This window comes from Colossoma macropomum, unplaced genomic scaffold, assembly GCF_904425465.1.
Source record: "Colossoma macropomum unplaced genomic scaffold, Colossoma_macropomum, whole genome shotgun sequence".
Classification (NCBI taxonomy): domain Eukaryota; kingdom Metazoa; phylum Chordata; class Actinopteri; order Characiformes; family Serrasalmidae; genus Colossoma; species Colossoma macropomum.
Window position 1 is genome coordinate 35,892,925 of NW_023494800.1, and position 18,620 is coordinate 35,911,544.

Here is an 18,620-nt window from a genome sequence, read left to right on the forward strand (position 1 = left end):
CCTGTTCTAGTGTAAAGTGTCATTTATTGAGGTTGTTTATGGACTAATATCTCCTAATCTAGCAGGTAGTGTCATTTATTGAGGTTGTTTATGGACTAATATCTCATATTCATGTGTATAGTGGCATTTATTGAGGTTGTTCATGAACTAATATTTCCCATTCTAGCATATAGTGGTATTTATTATGGTTGTTCATGAACTAATATCTGCATTTATTGAGGTTGTTCATAGGCTAATATCTCCTATTCTAGCATGTAGTGGCATTTATTGAGGTTGTTCATGGACTAATATCTCTTATTCTAGAGTACAGGAGTGCTTAATAAGATTTGTTTATGTACTAGTGCTTATGGACTAATATCTTCTATAATGTATGGGAACATTTTTTTTAGGTTGTTTATGGACTAATATCTCCTATACCGGTGTACAGGAGTGTTCAGTGATGTTGTTTATGGACTAATATCTCCCATTTTAGTTTACAGGAGTGCTCAGGTCAACTACCGAGGTCATTTTATAACTACTGTTGAAGTTGTTTATAGACTATCATTCCCTATTCTAGTGTATAGTGGCAAGTAGTTGAAGTTGTTTATAGACTAATATCTCCTATTCTAGCAAATAGTGGTATTTATGGTATTTATGGGCTAATATCGCCCATTCTAATTTATAGATGTTATCATTGAGTTTGTTTATGGACTAATATGTCCTATTCTAGTGTATAGATGTGTTTATTGAGATTATGTATGGACTAATATTTCCTATTCCAGTGTATAGGAGTGCTTATTGAGATTGTTTATGGGCTAGTATCTCCTATAATGTGTATGAACAATTATATAGGTTGTTTGTGGACTGATATCTCCTATTCTAGCATATAGTGGCACTTCTTGAGGTTGTTTGTGGACTGATATCTCCAATACTAGCATATAGTGACATTTATTGAGGTTCATGGACTAATACCTCCTATTCCAGTGTATATGTGTGTTTATTGAGGTTGTTTATGGACTAATATCTCCTATTCCAGTGTGTAGGAGTGCTTATTGAGATTGTTCATGAACTAGTAATAATGTACAGGAACATATATTTAAGTTGTTTGTGGACTGATATATCCTATTTTAGCATACAGTGGCATTTCTTGTTTGATGTTGTTTATGGACTAATATCTCCTATAGTGTATAGGAACATTTGTTGATGTTGTTTATGGACTAATATTTCCTTTTGTTTTTCTAAGGACTAAATGTCTCATTCTAGCGTAAAGGAATGTTCATCAAGGTTGTTTATAGACTAATATATCTTATTTTCATGTAAAAGGGGTGGATTGGGAACACTTAGCAGAATGTTAAGGAATTACACACAGCATTTCTGTAAATCAGTCCTCACCAGCCCTCCTGGAGATCTACTTTCCTGCAGATTTTTCCTTGCTGCCCTCCCACCTAACACAAAGCAACTGATCCAGCCTATTAATGACTTCCGAAGAAGTTAATTAGGTGAAGCAGGCGTGGCAGATTGTGGTAAGAACCAGACATCTCAAGGAGGTAGATCTCCAGGACCAGCACTGGTGACAAAGAAGCTGAACGATGGACTGACCGCCTCAGAGTCCAGACCTCAACATCACCAAAAATAATAACCAGCTTCTAAGACTGAACTTTGGAGGTGCGTCTGCAGATTCTTTGAGGAACTGAAAGTGAGTCTCCTGAAAAGAATGGACGCTGGAACTTAACACTCACCCCTGTACGGGTCAGGCTGGCTCAGCTCTGGTGATGTAGCGGACTGGACTGGCAGCTGTGGGACGGGCACCTGATTGGGCACGATGGAGTGACCACTGCGGAGTCCAACACTGTCCTCACGATGACCCACCTACAGAGGGAGAGAGAAAGAAAGAGACAAGTTATTAACACAAAAATTGACATAAGTTATCATATCATAACAACAGACGTGAGCCAAAGTCAGTATATTCAAGCAATTAAACGCTGACGGTGACGTGGTGTTTATGATTATGGTCACAGCCGTAATCTTCCTCACCACCTCCAATGCTCTCCAATACACTGGCAACAAAGCAATGATGCTGCATCCTAATAATGAAATGCAAACAAAAGTAAATATCCAGTGGAGGAGCTATTCCCTTACTTACTGGACTAATATCTCCCATTCTAGTATACAGCAGCATTTTTTGAGCTTGTTTATGGACTAATATCCCCAATTCTAGCATACAGTGGCATTTAATGAGGTTGTTTATGGACTAATATCTTCGGTTGTAGTGTATTTTGGCATTTATTAAGGTTGTTCATGGACTGATATCTCCTGTTCTAGAATATAGTGGCATTTATTGAGGTTGTTCAGGACTGATATCTCCTGTTCTAGAATATAGTGGCATTTATTGAGGTTGTTCAGGACTGATATCTCCTGTTCTAGAATATAGTGGCATTTATTGAGGTTGTTCAGGACTGATATCTCCTGTTCTAGAACATAGTGGCATTTATTGTGGTTGTTAATGGAGCAATATATCCTATGTTAGCATATATTGGTATTTATTGAGGTTGTTTATGGACTGATATCTCCTACTCTAGAATATATTGGCACTTCTCTGTGGTTGTAATGGACCAATATATCCTATTTTAGCATATAGTGTTGAGGTTGTTCATGGACTGATGTCTCTTATTGTAGCGCATACTGGCATTTATAGATGTTTATGTAATAATATCTTCTATTTAGCCTATATTGGCATTTATTAAGGTTGTTTATAGACTAATATCTCCCATTCTACCATATAGTGGTATTTATTGAGGTTGTTCATGCACTAATATGTGATATTCTAGTGGATAGGAGTGTTTATTGAGATTGTTTATAGACTAATATCTATATGGTATTTATTAAGGTTGTTTATGGACTAATATCTCCTACTCCAGCATATAATGGCATTTATTAAGGTTGTTTATGGACGAATATCTCCCATTCTACCACATACTGGCATTTATTACGGTTGGTTAAGTGCTAATATCTCCTACTGTAACATTTAGTGGCATTCATTGAGGTTGTTTGCAGTCTAATATCTCCTGTTCTATCGTGCAGAGGGAACAGTATAAAAGTTCCTCCGCACTTTCTAATGTGACCTGTGCTGCTCTCTAATGCTCACAAAGGCCTACAGAGGGCGCCCTGCCACAGCACATCTCAGGACTCACGCGCACGCACGCACGCACACACGCACACACACTCTCCTTCCCGAACACACACCGTCCTCCGCTCTGCCTTCTCTCCGCTGCGTCTGCCTGTGACAAACACAGAGGAGCTGCTCAGGCAGGTAAAATCCAAAATGATGTCCCATGGTGCCGAGCGGTGAGCGCTGCTGATTCACATCCATCTGTCCTCCATCATGTCCGCCAACACAACTGACAATTATCTTAATGCCCATATGCTTAATTGTGGGCTTCCTAATTCCCCCGACGCCGGCCGCCGATCCGGCAGGAATTGAGATTTGGCACAAGTTTTTTTTTCCTCTCTCCCACAATCCCCCTCTGTCTTCCTTTTTGTTTTAGGGACACCATCCGAAAACCTGCCACCTCTCCCTCTCTCTCTCTCTCTCTCCCTCTCTCTCCCTCTCTCTCTCTCTCTCTCTCTCTCTCTCTCTCCTCCCTCTCTCTCTCTCTCTCTCTCTCTCTCTCTCTCTCTCTCTCTCTCTCTCTCCCTCTCTCTCTCTCTCTCTCTCTCTCTCTCCCTCCTCTTTTCACCTTTGACTTTACCTCTCTCTCTCTCTCTCTTTCTCTCTCTCTCCCCTTCTCTCTCTCTTTCTCTTTCTCTCTCTCTAATTCCTGTTAAGCCTTTGACAGTGAAGCTCTGGGACGTCACAGGCTTGATGCAAATATCAGAAAATGTCGCCGGCTTTGTGGGGAGTACAAACAGAGAGAGAGAGAGAGAGGTAAAGTCTAAGGTGAAAAGAGAAGGGAGAGAGAGAGAACAAGAAAAAACAGAAAAAAGAGAGAGAGAAAGAATGATGGAAAGTTAAAAGCGACAAAGAAAGAGAAAGAAAGAACGACCAGAGAAAGAAAAAGTCAGAGATAGACAGAGCAAGGGAGAGCAAAAAGATGGAGAGAGGTAGGTGAACAGAGAAAATGAGAAAATATCTAATGAGAAAAAGAGAGAAGAGAGAGGAAAGACAGAAGAGAAAGAGAATGAAGAGAGAGAAAGAGAACGAAAAGAAAGATAGAAAGAAATGGAAACGAGAGAGAAGACATCAAAAGAGAGAGAAAACAGACAGACAGAGAGAGCAAGCAAAATAAATAAGAGAGAAAGAGAGGTAAGAGTGAAAAGTGAAAAAATAGAATGAGAGAGAATCGAGAACAAACAGACAGAGAGCAAGAGAGATATAAAGAGAGGGAGAGAGACAGAGAGAGAGAGAAAGAAAGGGGAGCAAGAGAGATAGAGAGAGAAGAGAGCGAGAGACGTAAAAAGAGCAAGAGAGAGAGAGAGGGAGAGAAAGAAGAGAGCGAGAGATATAAAAAGAGCGTGAAAGAGCAAGAAAGAGTGAAAGAGATAGAGAGGGAGAGAGAGAGAAAGAAAACAGAGCGAGAGAGATGGAGAGAAAGAAAAGAGAGCGAGAGAGACATAAAGAGAGGGAGAGAGACATAAAGAGAGGGAGAGAGCGAGAGAGATACAGAGAGAAAGAAAAGAGAGTGAGAGATACAGAGCAAGAGAGATAAAGAGAGAGGGAGAGAGTGAGAGAGAGATAAAGAGAGCGAGGGAGATGGATAGAGAGAGTGAAAAGAGAGAGACAGAGCGAGCGCTCCAGTCTGCGTTTGTTTTCTGCCCTCCCTCCTCTCCTCCCTCCTCTCCTCCACCCTTTCGCTCTTTCATCACGCTGAAAGCCCCAAATGTAAAATGGCATCCTCCTGGCTGCAGATCGCAGCGCTCGGCGTACATATTTAATAACGGCTTTATATTTAAAAACTAAAGTAAATTAGGATGGTGATGAGGCCCCTCGCCGGGAGACGCTCTCCCACCGCAGCCCTGTCACATGTGCCACTGTTCATCACCGTGGAGACGCAGAGCGCGCGCGCGCGCGAGAGAGAGAGAGAGAGAGAGAGAGAGAGACACTTTCTAGGTCATAGTCTTTCTCTCTCTCTCACAGAATCCTTAAATGAAAAATCATATTCTCCCACTTTCCCTCCTCTCCACAGACAGTCGCTGTTCAGTGTGTAAAGTTTGCTTCTTTAGTTTTACACTCACTCTTAGCTACGAGGCTAAAGCAGCTAACAAACAGTTGAAACTTATAGCCCACCGATTAGCGCCATGCTAACTGCACACCTGAATAATCACATTACTGCTGTAATCAGTCAGACACATTTTTGTGTAACCATATTGAACATTCTAGCCAATCACAGACATCCTACTGTATTCTGACCAATCACAGACATTCTCATTCATTCCTATTGAATATTCTAACCAATCACAAACATTTTCATTCATTCCTATTAAATATTCTGACCAATCACAGACATTCTCATTCATTCCTATTGAATATTCTGACCAATCACAGACATTCTCATTCATTCCTATTGAATATTCTGACCAATCACAGACATTCTCATTCATTCCTATTGAATATTCTGACCAATCCCAGACATTCTACTGTATTCTGACCAATCACAGACATTCTACTGTATTCTGACCAATCACAGACATTCTCATCATTCCTATTGAATATTCTGACCAATCACAGGCAGCTTTCACAGACAACGTTCTGGAGAAGCTGATCGTAACTTTATTTCAGCCCGACTCTCTCTGACCTTCACCCCCACTGCCCCCCGCTGAGCTAATGAGGGGTTCACTGTGACCACCACGGTCAGACATGTTTACACACCAACGAGCACTTTCACACACCGGCTCTGCGTGAGAGAGAGAGGGATGAGAGATGGAGAGCAGACTTCCTACTGACAGGACCTTTCAGCACACACACACACTACACACACACACAAACACACACTATACACACACACAAACGCGCACACACACTCACTACACACATACACACTACACACACACACACACACTACACACACACACACACTGCGGCTGTTAGAGGAGTTCTCCTGTATTTTTAGTTAAGCACTCAGATATTCTGTTCAGGTTTTATGTTTCTTGATAGAACAAAAAGAAAGAAAGAAAGAAAAAGATGCAAAGAAAAAAGAAGGAAAGAAAGAAAGAAAGAAACAAAAATATATAAAGAAAAAAAGAAATAAATAAAGAAAGAAAGAAAGAAAGAAAAAGATGCAAAGAAAAAAGAAAGAAATAAAGAAAGAAAGAAAGAAAGAAAGAACGAAAGAAAGAAAGAAAGACAGAAAAAGATACAAAGAAAAAAGAAAGAAAGAAAAAAGCTTAAAAAAGGCTTAAAAAAGGAAAAAGAAAGACAGAAAGAAAGAAGGAAAGAAAGAAAAAAGAAAAAGAATGAAAAAGGAAAGAAAGACAGAAAGAAATAAAGACTTAAAAGAAGAAAGAAAGAAAGTAAAAAGAAAGAAAGAAAGAAAGAAAGAAAGAAAGAAAAAAGTAAGAAGAAATACAAAGACCAAAAGAAAAAAGAAAGACAAGTGAAAGAAGAACAGAAGAATGAGAGAAAGACAGAGTGTGTGAAGGTGAGGAGGGAAGGAGGGATGAAGAGTGGAGGTGTACTGTAATCTCCTCCTGCTGTGCTCATCAGCAGCTCAGCTTCTCATTCAGCCTTAATCTGCAGCTGATATTTACACACTGCGTCACACAGGAGCCCCAAAAAAACACCTCACTCACCGTCTCTCCTCCACAACAACAGCAGCAACAGCAGCAACAGCAACACACCTCTCAGCACCACTCTCACCCAACGGCTGCTGCTCCGCCTAACAGGCCACTCAGTCCTTCTCGAAACATTTCACCTCCTACACACTAAATCCTAAAGCAGTCGCCTCACAGGTAGTTGCTAAGGTGTTGCGAGGGCATCGCTATGTTATCCCAAGTAGTTGCTAAGGTGTTGCGAGGGCATTGCTATGTTATCCCTGGTAGCTGCTAAGGTGTTGCGAGGGCATTGCTATGTTATCCCAGGTAGTTGCTAAGGTGTTGCAAGAGCATTGCTATGTTATCCCAGGTGGTTGCTAATGTGTTGTGAGGGCATTGCTATGTTATCCCAGGTAGCTGCTAAGGTGTTGCAAGAGCATTGCTATGTTATCCCAAGTAGTTGCTAAGGTGTTGCGAGGGCATTGCTATGTTATCCCTGGTAGCTGCTAAGGTGTTGCGAGGGCATTGCTATGTTATCCCAGGTAGTTGCTAAGGTGTTGCGAGGGCATTGCTATGTTATCCCAGGTAGTTGCTAAGGTGTTGCGAGGGCATTGCTATGTTATCCCTGGTAGCTGCTAAGGTGTTGCGAGGGCATTGCTATGTTATCCCAGGTGGTTGCTAATGTGTTGTGAGGGCATTGCTCTATCATCCCAAATAGCAGGTATGATGTTGTGAAGGCACGGCTATGTTATCCCAAGGGGTTGCTAAGGTGTTATGAGGGCATTGCTATGTTATCCCAGATAGTGGCTAAAATGTTGCAAGGAAATCACTATGTTATCACAGGTAGTTGCTAAGGTGTTGGGAGGGCATTGCTATGTTAGCCCAGGTGGTTGCTAAGGTGTTGGGAGGGCATTGCTATGTTATCCCATGGAGTTGCTAAGGTGTTGCTAGGGCATTGCTATGTTATCCCAGATAGCTGCTAAGGTGTTGCAAAGGCACTGCCATGTTATCCCAGATAGTGGCTAAAGTGTTGCCCAGGAATTACTATGTTACCCCAGGTAGTTGCTAGGGTGTTGCAAAGGCATTACTATGTTATCCCAGATAGTGGTTAAAGTGTTGCGAAGGCATTACTATGTTCTCCCAGGTAGTTGCTAAGGTGTTGCGAGTGCACTGCTGTTTAGTACCAAAAAGCCTAAAATAATAATAATAAGAAGAAAATAATAAAAAACAGTAAGTTGGCTTTGTCAAACAATTATGACAATAATTATCTAACCTATAAAACATGCCAGAACTTCATTGACTGCGCGCCTCATAAGCAGCAGCGTAATGATACACAGATCCATTTCAGCCGAAGATCAAAACATACTTAAATATAAATAAACAACACTGAAAGTGAACCTGAGCAGAGCTTTCCTGTCTTGTGTGCTCGTGAGGGAGCATGTGTGTGATCTCATTGGTCTGCAGCCCTAATCAGAAAACTATCCGTCAAAGCTCCACACAATACACATTTATGGGTCCTAAAAATAACAACAATTGAGCGTGAAGACGTCGAGTTTTCTGGGAGGAAAAGGGAAGTGGTGGGAAATTAAAGCGCACTTAGGCAGCAGAGTTTACTTTGGCTTCAATGGCTGGAACAAACGGCCTTCCTCCGCACAACAATGCACTAGTGTCGTGAACAATTGCGAAGGGTCAGCGCATGGACTGACCACTGACCAGCCGGACACACTGCCTCCTCGAAGTGGATGTAAGCAGAGGGGGAAAGGAAGTATCATTGAGCTAGAGATCTCCTCCCCCTTCCTCTGCTGCTCTTTACTCGGCACTGGCCACAATCTTGAACTGTTTTCAAATAAAACTGGACATAAACAACACAACATTTTAGACTATATTAGCAACCACCTGGAATACCAAAGCAAAGACATAAGCAAATGTTAGCAACCTTAGCAACCACCTGGGATAACACAGCAATGTAGTTTTTTCCTTCTCCTGTAAAGTTACCATTTTGGAGATATGAGGTTCCAACAGTAGCGATGTGTATATATATGTGTGTGTGTGTGTGTGTGTGTGTGTGTGTGTGTGTGTGTGTGTTTCAGCTGTGTGACCCTCTTTTAGTCTCTGATGGACTAACGTGTCTTAGTGAATGTGTGGACAAACTTGATTAATGGCCCACCCACAAAATCAGTGTGTGTGTGGGTGGGTTGGTGTGTTTTGTGTTATGTGAGAGCTTTTAATGTGTTTAATGTGTGTGTGTGTGTGTGTGTGTGTGTGTGTGTGTGTGTGTGTGTGTGTGTGTTTCTCTCCCTTCCTGCGCTGGGAGCCGGTGGGGAGAGTGTGTGTTCTGCTATCTGTCAGTTTGTCTCTCTCTTTTCCAGCTGCACCCGGATCTCCACATAGTTTTCCCATGATTTCATAAACACACACACACACACACACACACACACACACACACACACACATACTGCTCCACAGCTGTTCATCTGCTGATCTCTGGCAGACAGAAAAAGTCAAAAAGACAGAGAGAGAGAGAGAGAGAGAGAGAGAGAGAGAGAGAGAGAGAGAGAGAGAGAGAAATGAGAGAAGGAGAGAATGAGAAAGTAGAGAAAGGGATAAAGAAAATGAAGAGAGAGAGAGAGAAAGAAGAGTGAGAGAGAGAGAGAGAGAAAGGAGAGACAGAGTAAGAAAAGAGCCAGAGAAAGGACAGAGAAAAGGAGAGAGAGATACAAAATAGCGAGGGAGGTGATGAGAGAGGGAGAGAGAAAGTAGAGAAAGAGATAAAGATAAAGTAGAGAGAGAGAGTAAGAAAGAAGAGAGAGAAAGAGAAAAAGGAGAGAGAGAGAAAGATGAGTGAGGGAGAGAGACAAAAAGGAGGGAGAGAGAGAGAGACAGAAAGTAGAAATGAGATAAAGAGAACACAGAGAGAGAATAAGACAGAATAGCGAGAGAGAGGGAGAGAGAGAGAGAGGTAAAAACAGAAAAGAGAGAGAGAGAGAAACTAGAGAATAAGAAAGCAAGACAGTAGAACGAGAGAGAGAGAGAGAGAGAGAGAGCGAGAGAGAAAGGAGAGGGAAAGGAGAGAGAGAGAGAGAAAGTAGTGAAAGAGATAAGGAGAAAGCAGAAGGAGAGAATAAGAAAGCGCGAGAGAGAGAGGTCAGACTGACAGAGGGAGAGAGAGTCAGAGAGAGATGCTGTCTGTGCTGTTGTCTGTGAGGTCCTATTAGCCGTGCCGCCCTGCGTGTAATGTCTGCAGTGGTTGATGGGTAATGTAAGCAGGAGAGATTAGAGTGAAGATTAGAGGAGTGCCCGCTTTTCCCGGGTCGTTTGACCACCCTTTCAAATCTCCAGCGCTACACAAGCCCCCCGTAAATGCTCTGGAAGCCTTGGCCGGCGCTTAAGCCCTTGAGCTGATGGACGGCTTGCTGATAACGAACGTCCGCGGGCCGAGAGCCACTGTGGGACTCCTGCAGCCTCTGACACTGAGGATCAGGGCTGAAGGACTGGTATCAGAGCGGATCACGGCAGGTTTACCGGATCAGTACTGACTGTATTGAGCCCAGTTCAGTTCTGATCCTTAGTTAATTATACAGTATTTATGTTACTCGTTTATTGATTTATTTCATGCAAACCACAGAAAAACACTAATGTTCCCACATAACTAATAACACAGTTAATGTACCAACATACACACTTAAAAAAAGATCAATGGGATTGTTCTATTTAGAACCGTAAGTTCTATATAGAACCATTTGTATGCTCAAATAGCTCTCTGCATGGTGAAACAGTTCTTCAGATTGATGCAGAATGTGAGAATGGCTCTAGATAGCACCAGCAAGCGTTCATCTACTGTTTAGAGCTTGACATTGTCACCGTAGCAGAACCCTTTTTTGGTGCTCTATAGAACCATTTGCAGCACATTCTCCTCAAGAACCATCTGACCACGCAAAGAACCCTTTAAGCTTCTTTGAGAGTTCGTGGTTCTATATAGAACCTTTTTTTTTCTAAAGAACCTTTTTTAAGACTATAATTAATATTGATTGTGGTAACACTTTCTAATAACAAACACCTATAAACAGCAACTTAATCATCATCTTAATAATTATATAATTGTTACATTGCATTAATAACCCATATGGAAAAAAGATGCATGCATATATATTTACAATATATGTGATGTTTTAAAACACGCTAAATATATTTCAAGTGTAATTTTTGAATATGTAAATATAAGCCAATGTATGCAGTCAATAAATGTGCATAAAATAAAATATGTGCACGTGTGGATTAAATATATGCAATACTGTCTATTTCTATATGTCAAAAATATATGTAACCTAACTTGACACAAACTTGACCATTAGTATTATTAAGTATCATGTATTTATATATGTTTAATAATAACTCAAAACGTTCAGACGCAACTTTATAATAGGGCACCGACTAATGATTATTTCATTTAAAAAAGTATATATTAATCACTTGGTAATGATTAAGCAGTATTAAGGAAAATCATGAAGTAGAAAAGTAGTAAATAACTACATAATCAATAAAAACAGGATGCAGACAATTAATAAGTAGTTTTGCATGATGAATATTGATGGTTTTTATGCAACGAATGCTAAAAGTTACAGAGTTTATGAATGAGCATCAAATATTACATATCAAATACCGTTATTAACATTGATATAATTAATGATTAGGTATTTGCAGTTCAGACCCATACGCAAAAAATATATGCACATAATTTTGATCATATTAATATATATATATATATATATATATATATATATATATATATATATATATATATATGAATATAAGTGGAATATATATGACTTTCAAATACAGATGATAAATATATTCAATCGTGCCATCTTTTACATATTTAAACATATGCTAAAATATCCATGTAAATGTCAGTATATTGAAATATATATGCACATATGTAAATGAAATATATGCAATAATGTCAATTATATATATATATATATATATATATATATATATATATATATATATTTCAAATATGAGGAAATGCACAAAACGACTTTTTTTCAGTTTTTCAGTTTGTGACATAATCTGAAAATGCCTGTTGCTCTTTATATTGTGTGTAAATTTCATGATGAAAGGACCAAAAGAAACGGCCCAAAATGACTTGGAAAGACGTCTGGTTCCATTGACTTACACTAACAGTAAAGTAGGTTTTTTCCTTCTCCTGTAAAGTTACCATTTTGGAGAAACGAGGTTTGTTCCAACAGCAGATATATAATAGGTTATTGATTATTGTCACTGTAAGTATGCAAGATTAATAATTCAAATGGTAGTAATTATTAATGCATATTATCACTGTCCAAAAAACACACAAGTATCTCCAAAACAGTAACTTTATAGGAGATATGTAAATATGTAAAGTAGCCATTAACAAACTATTAGATATTAAGTTGCTGTTTATGAAGTTGCTGTTATTATAAAGTGCTACTGGTTCTTGTGCTTTTAAGAGGCTTTAATGTTCTCAGGCACTTTCCGCGCGGTAGGGGGCGCACAAGGGCGGAGTTAGAGTCCGGAGTATGGTGGGAGAGCAGCAAGAGGAAAAGTGTGGTCACAAAGCAGGCCTCTGTATGGCCACGGTTACCACGGCGATGGGAGAAGGGTGTCTGAGAAGTGGGGCAGGGCTGGAATAGTGAGTCTTTGTGCGTCCCAGACACACACACACACACACACACACACACACACACACACTCATGCTCTAATTATGCACACCGCTTCCTGTGTTTTAGTCATGGGCGGGTGTTTTTCGGACCCCCTCTGAGTCTCTGAAGTCTCCAGTCTGACAGAACAGAGGTGCCGCAGACAGTTTTGGTTTTGCTATCTCACACACACACACCGGGCCCGGGGCTCACCATGTGACCACACACAGCAAGATCATTCTTTAAAGACCCAATCAGAGACCTTAGTTAACCAGTTCAGTCTTCATATGTGCACGTTTTCTTTTCCGGTTATGACGCCTCCTTCTTTCTCTGCCTGCCTGGAAAAATCTGAAGGTGGGGCGTATTTCTCCTGATACACTGAGGGAGCCGACATTCAGCATAACTCAAACCCTCAGTTACAAAAAAGCCCCAAACACCACACTCAAACTTTCATACTCAGCATAACTTTCCATCACAATAACTCAATTCAGATCCTCCTATTACAAAATAATTAATAATAACTCAATCTGCATAACTCATGGCAACTCAAATCAACATAACTCAAAAAATTCAAATCCTCGTAATTCAAAATAACTCAAATCGTCATAAGTCATAATATCTCAAAACTTCAGAACTCATAATAACTAAAATCTTCATAACTCACGGCAACTCAAATCAACGTAACTCAAAACAATGTAAACTCTCATAATAACTCAAACCATTATAACTCAACATAACTCAAACATCATAACCCAAAACATTTAAATACTCATAGGTTAAAATAACTTGAACTGTCATAACCCAACTCAAAACTTCATACTAAACATAACTGAAAACTTAATAACTCAAACATAACTAAAAACATAAAAACTCAGCATGATTCAAATATAACTGAGAACATCATAACTCAGCATAACTAAAATGTAACTGAGAGCATCACAACTCAGTATGACTCAAGCATAATGAGGAACTTCATAACTCAGCATAACCCAAAGCTTCATAACACAACAGAAAATTTCACAACTCAGCATAACTCAAACCTTCACGACTCACCTCAAACTCATATAACATAACTGAAATCCTCATAACTCAATATAACTCAAACTCATATAACTAAACATAACTGGCAAACTTTACAACTCAACTCAAACTCACTACTAATAAATTCACAACTCAACTCAAATCCTCATTACTACCTTCATAACCCTACATATCAAAAATCCTCATAACTCAAATTCATATAGCACAACAAAACTGAAAAACTTTACAACTCAAATCAAACTCACAACCAATAAACTCACAACTCAACTGAAATCCTCATTACTACCTTCATAACCTCACATATCAAAAATCCTCATAACTCAACATAACTCAAACTCATATAACTCAGCAAAACTGAAAAACTTTACAACTCCACTCAATCTCACAATCAATAAACTCACAACTCAACTCAAATCCACATTACTACCTTCATAACCCTACACATCAAAAATCCTCATAACTCAACGTAACTCAAACTCATATAACTCAACAAAACTGAAAAACTTTACAACTTAAACTCACAGCTGATAAACTCACAACTCAACTCAAATCCTCATTACTCAAAATATCTTAAACCTTCATAAGCCAACATATCAAAATCATCATAACTCAGCATAACTCAAAACTTCATAACATAACCCAAACCCTTATAACTCAAAACAACTCAAATCTTCAACCCAAAATAACTCAAATCTCATAACTGAAAATAAGTCAAACTATATGCATGGATATTCGTGGCTGCTCTCCAGGCTCATGCAAACCATATGCAATGTTTCTATCAGAGAGAGAGACAGTGAGAAGATGGAGAGAGATAGAAAGAAAGAGGTAGACGGAGACAGACAGCCTGAGATAGAGAGTGAGCGAGAGAGAGAGAGAGTAAGCCCCGCCCCCTTCCCTCAAAGCCAGAGAACTTTAGCCAGCTTTAAAGAGCCCGGGCTTCTGATGGCCTGCAATCTGCTCAGTGCAGAAGATTTGCAGCAGCTTAGAGCATATTTATTCCAAAAGGAGGCCGTTTTAAAGGGCATTAGAGCGTCTTTAGAAAGCACTAATGCCCACATCTTAGTGCGGCGAACAGAAGCCTCGCCCTTTAACCTGCTCGCATCAAAACTCTCCGCCCTGCTCGGCCCACGAGTGTTTAAAGATTAGCACATTATACCTCACCTAGCAGCCACGGGCCCAGATAGTGTGGATCTGTGTGTGTGTGTGTGTGTGGGTGCAAAATAACAAATGACTCCACAAACAGATGCAGGTGTGTATACTGACGTGTGTGTGTGTGTGCGTGTGTGTGTGTGTGTGTGTGTGTGTGTGTGTGTGTGTGTGTGTGTGTGCGTGTGTGTGTGTGTGTGTGTGTGTGTGTGTGTGTGTGCATGCGTCTTTAAAATTAGATCGCAGGCTTCTTATTTAGTTATTAATCTTAAGACTTATTATTTATTTTATTAACTTATAAAAACTACTTCAAATGATTCGCTGTCTATGATGAATTACTCAGCAACGACTACAAAATATTGAGTATCTACTACGATTTATTCGATATCTAGTACAAATTGTTCAGCATTCACTATAGTATCTACTATGAATTATTCAGTATCTACTATGAATGATTCAGTATCTACTATAAATTATGCAGTATCTACTATGAATTATTGAGTATCTACTGTGATTTATTCAGTAACTATTATAAATTATTCAGCATCTAATATGAATTATTCAGTAACTACTATGAATTATTCAAAACCTACTATGAATTATTCAATATCTACTACAAATTATTAAGTACCTACTATATATTATTCAGTCTCTACTACGAATTACTGAACTAAAGTGTAGATCCACATGCAGGCCTTTAGAGTTCAGATGTGTGTGGGTGTGTGTGTGTATGTATGTATGGAGCTGTTGGCTTTCGTCCACTTTAAACTCCGAGGAAAACATAAATCCACCCCCCCACACACACCCCTCCCCATTCTGCGAGCACCTGCTTGGCTGATGACCTCAGCGTCTGACTCCAACCACGCAGCAAAACAGGCCAGCTAACACAGACCAGCTGTTTAACCAGAGAGAGAGAGAGAGAGAGAGAGAGAGAGAGAGAGAGAGAGAGAGAGAGAGAGAGGGTGAGAGAGAGAGAGAGAGAGAGAGAGAGAGAGAGAGAGAGAGGGTGAGAGAGAGAGAGAGAGAGAGAGAGGGTGAGAGAGAGAGAGAGAGAGAGAGAGAGAGAGAGGGTGAGAGAGAGAGAGAGAGAGAGAGAGAGAGAGAGAGAGAGGGTGAGAGAGAGAGAGAGAGAGAGAGAGAGAGAGAGAGAGAGAGAGAGAGAGAGAGAGGGTGAGAGAGAGAGAGAGAGAGAGAGAGAGAGAGAGAGATCTTTTCCACAGTAAAGTGAGATTTTAAGCTCCTGACAGTTACATCAACTTCCATTTTCTGTGTGTAATGCAGACAGTGACACTTAAGTGACTTTTAACAGACCACATTACTGCTCCACTGAAATCACTCAACTCACATTCAGAATTTATTTTAACCCCATCAACTGTAAACATCTGTATGTGTCCACACTTCAGTTTCTCCTTCTCAGAACTACAGAACACATGCGTTAGTTTCACAGACATTACTGAATCATTCATAATAGATACTGAATCATTCACAGTAGATACTGAATCATTTATAGTAGACACAGAATAATTCACAGTAGTTACTGAATAATTCATAGTAGATGCTGAATAATTCATAGTAGTTACTAAATAATTCAGTCAATACTGAATAACTGACACCAGATACTGCATCATTTATAGTAGATACTGAATCATCCATAATACATACTGAATAAATAACAACAGGTATTGAACAATTTATAGTAGTTACTGAATAATTCACAGTAGACAGTGATTCATTCATAGTAGTTACTAAATAAGTGATAGTAGTTACTGAATAATTGATAGTAGATACTGAATAATTCATAGTAAATACTGAATAAACAACAATAGGTATTGAACACTTCATAGTAGATGCTGAATAATTCATAGTAGATTATTATAGGATACCAAGTTTAAAATAGTAAAAACAGCACTTTTTCTACTAATGGCTTTGCCCTGAACACACTCTGATCTCTCAGGTCATCATGCACTGGCCTTCACGTCAACGACAAAGGCGTGTATTCACTGACCAACTTAGCAGCATGAGTGCTGATCTGGAATCAGTTTTTGTGACTATGACCATCATAAACATGGAGGATTCTGGTCTGAGATCAGGTCTCTAACTCAGCACTGCGATGTGTCAGGGCTAAAACAAATCTGAAACTCCGCCCACAGTAGAATCCAGCCAATCACCCACCGGCCATGCAATAATGCAAGCGTTTGTTCAGCCTTCGTTGTTTATTTATGTTAATATAACAAGCTCATTAACGCTGGAAAACATGCGCGCGGACGCCTCGCTCACCAGCAGGGGAAAGTAAATAAATATATGAAAGATTAAATAAACAGCAACATTACGAAGCTGTTTGTTTCTCCGACACAAAGGCCCGACTGTGCTGGTGTTTGAAACGCAGTTCAGTGGAGTGGGTGTTTTACAGCTAGGAGTTTGACTAAGAGCAGGACTATAAACTCCAAGATGAAGAGCACAACAAACTGGTACAATAAGAAGGGGAGTACGGAGCGCAAACTACCCCGGGGTGAACCGTAACACGGCTGTTTTATCTAGTTATACAAAATCTAGGAGAACGTGCGGCTCGTATTCTCGTAGCAACGTTATCCGTGAATTTTAACAGCCATCAGACAGATATTTCTCCTTAATAGCACGGCAACAGCCTAGCAACCCTTTACTAACCCCTTGGTAAACCATCTAGCAACACCTTAGCAACCACCTGGAATAATATAGTAACAGGTTTTTCTAGGCTGTTACTACATTGTTCCAGGCGGTTGCTAAGATGTTCATAGTCTTTTACTTTGATAAAAGCAAAAGCATGAGGTTGCTATGGTAATCCTGCTTGTTGTTAGGGTGTTGGTTGGTGGATTACCATAGCAACCTCATAGCAGTCAAAGATACAGGAGAACGCGTGGCTCGTATTCCCATAGCAACATCATCTGTTCATTTTAACAGCCGTCAGACAGATATTTCTCCAGATTGTCCTTAATAGTAGAGCAACAGCCTAGAAGCACTTTAGCAACCTCTTGGGATACCATAACAATAGCCTAGCAACATCTTAGCAACCAACTAACAAGCTGGAACACCATGGCAACCTCATAGCGGTCACAGATCCCGGAGAACGTGCCACTCATATTCCCATATCAACTCCATCTGTTAATTTTAACAGCCGTCTGAAACATATTTCTCCAGATTCTGCTTGATAGCATAGCAACGGCCTAGCATGCCTTTAGTAATCCCTTGGGATACCATAGCAATGGCCTGGCAACACCTTAGCAACCATCTGGGATACCATAGCAATGGCTTAGCAACAACTTAGCAACCACCTGGAAGAATACAGTAACAGTCTAGCAAAACTTTAGCCACCACCTTGGAGCACCATAGCAAAGGCCTAGCAACACCATAGCCACCGCCTGGGATACCATAGCAACGGTCTAGCTACATCTTATCAACCACCTGGAGTAGTATAGCAACAGCCTAGCAAAACCTTAGCAACCACCTAACAACCACCAACCAATGGCCTGAAGTGGCTTTGTAGAGCCAACTTAAAGCCTGTTTACAAACTTTCCCTTTTCTAGTTTACAGTTACATTTATACATTAGCATGTCTGTAATTTTATTTCTTTATTATTTTATTGAATCACTATGCTTGTTGTATTCAAACGCTGCAAGTTTTGTCATAACTGATTTATTGGGTGTGTTTACATGCATTCAATAATCCGATCATAATCGGATTTCTGCAGTTATCTGATTACTCAAATGGTCATGTCAACAACACACTTTAGAAATCTGATTGAGAAATCTGATAAAGAGGCTGGATTTTAGCTCAGTAATCAGATTATTCAGTGCATATAAACTCTTACTCTGATTTCTTTCAGATTTGGAGTTTCCCATTATCTGATGACTCAAGTGCATGTAAAGACGTTGATCGGTTTACTGACAAAATCTGATTTTCTGCAGTTATCAGATTATTAAGTGCATGTAAACGCACCGATTGTTAAGTTTGAGTTGGAACCATAAGGGTTAAAGGCTTGAAAGGGACAATGGA

General features: G+C 39.9%; 1 protein-coding gene across 12 annotated transcripts in view; it reads right to left on the reverse strand.

Annotated features, from left to right (window-relative positions):
* Positions 1-18,620, reverse strand: part of LOC118820125 (transcription factor 4-like) — a 281,579-nt gene that overhangs the window by 16,478 nt on the left and 246,481 nt on the right. For all 12 annotated transcript variants that reach the window (XM_036588268.1, XM_036588265.1, XM_036588264.1 and 9 more), the window contains one exon: positions 1,719-1,848. In XM_036588268.1, coding sequence (XP_036444161.1) covers positions 1,719-1,848 — 130 coding nt within the window. The remainder of the gene's footprint in view (positions 1-1,718; positions 1,849-18,620) is intronic.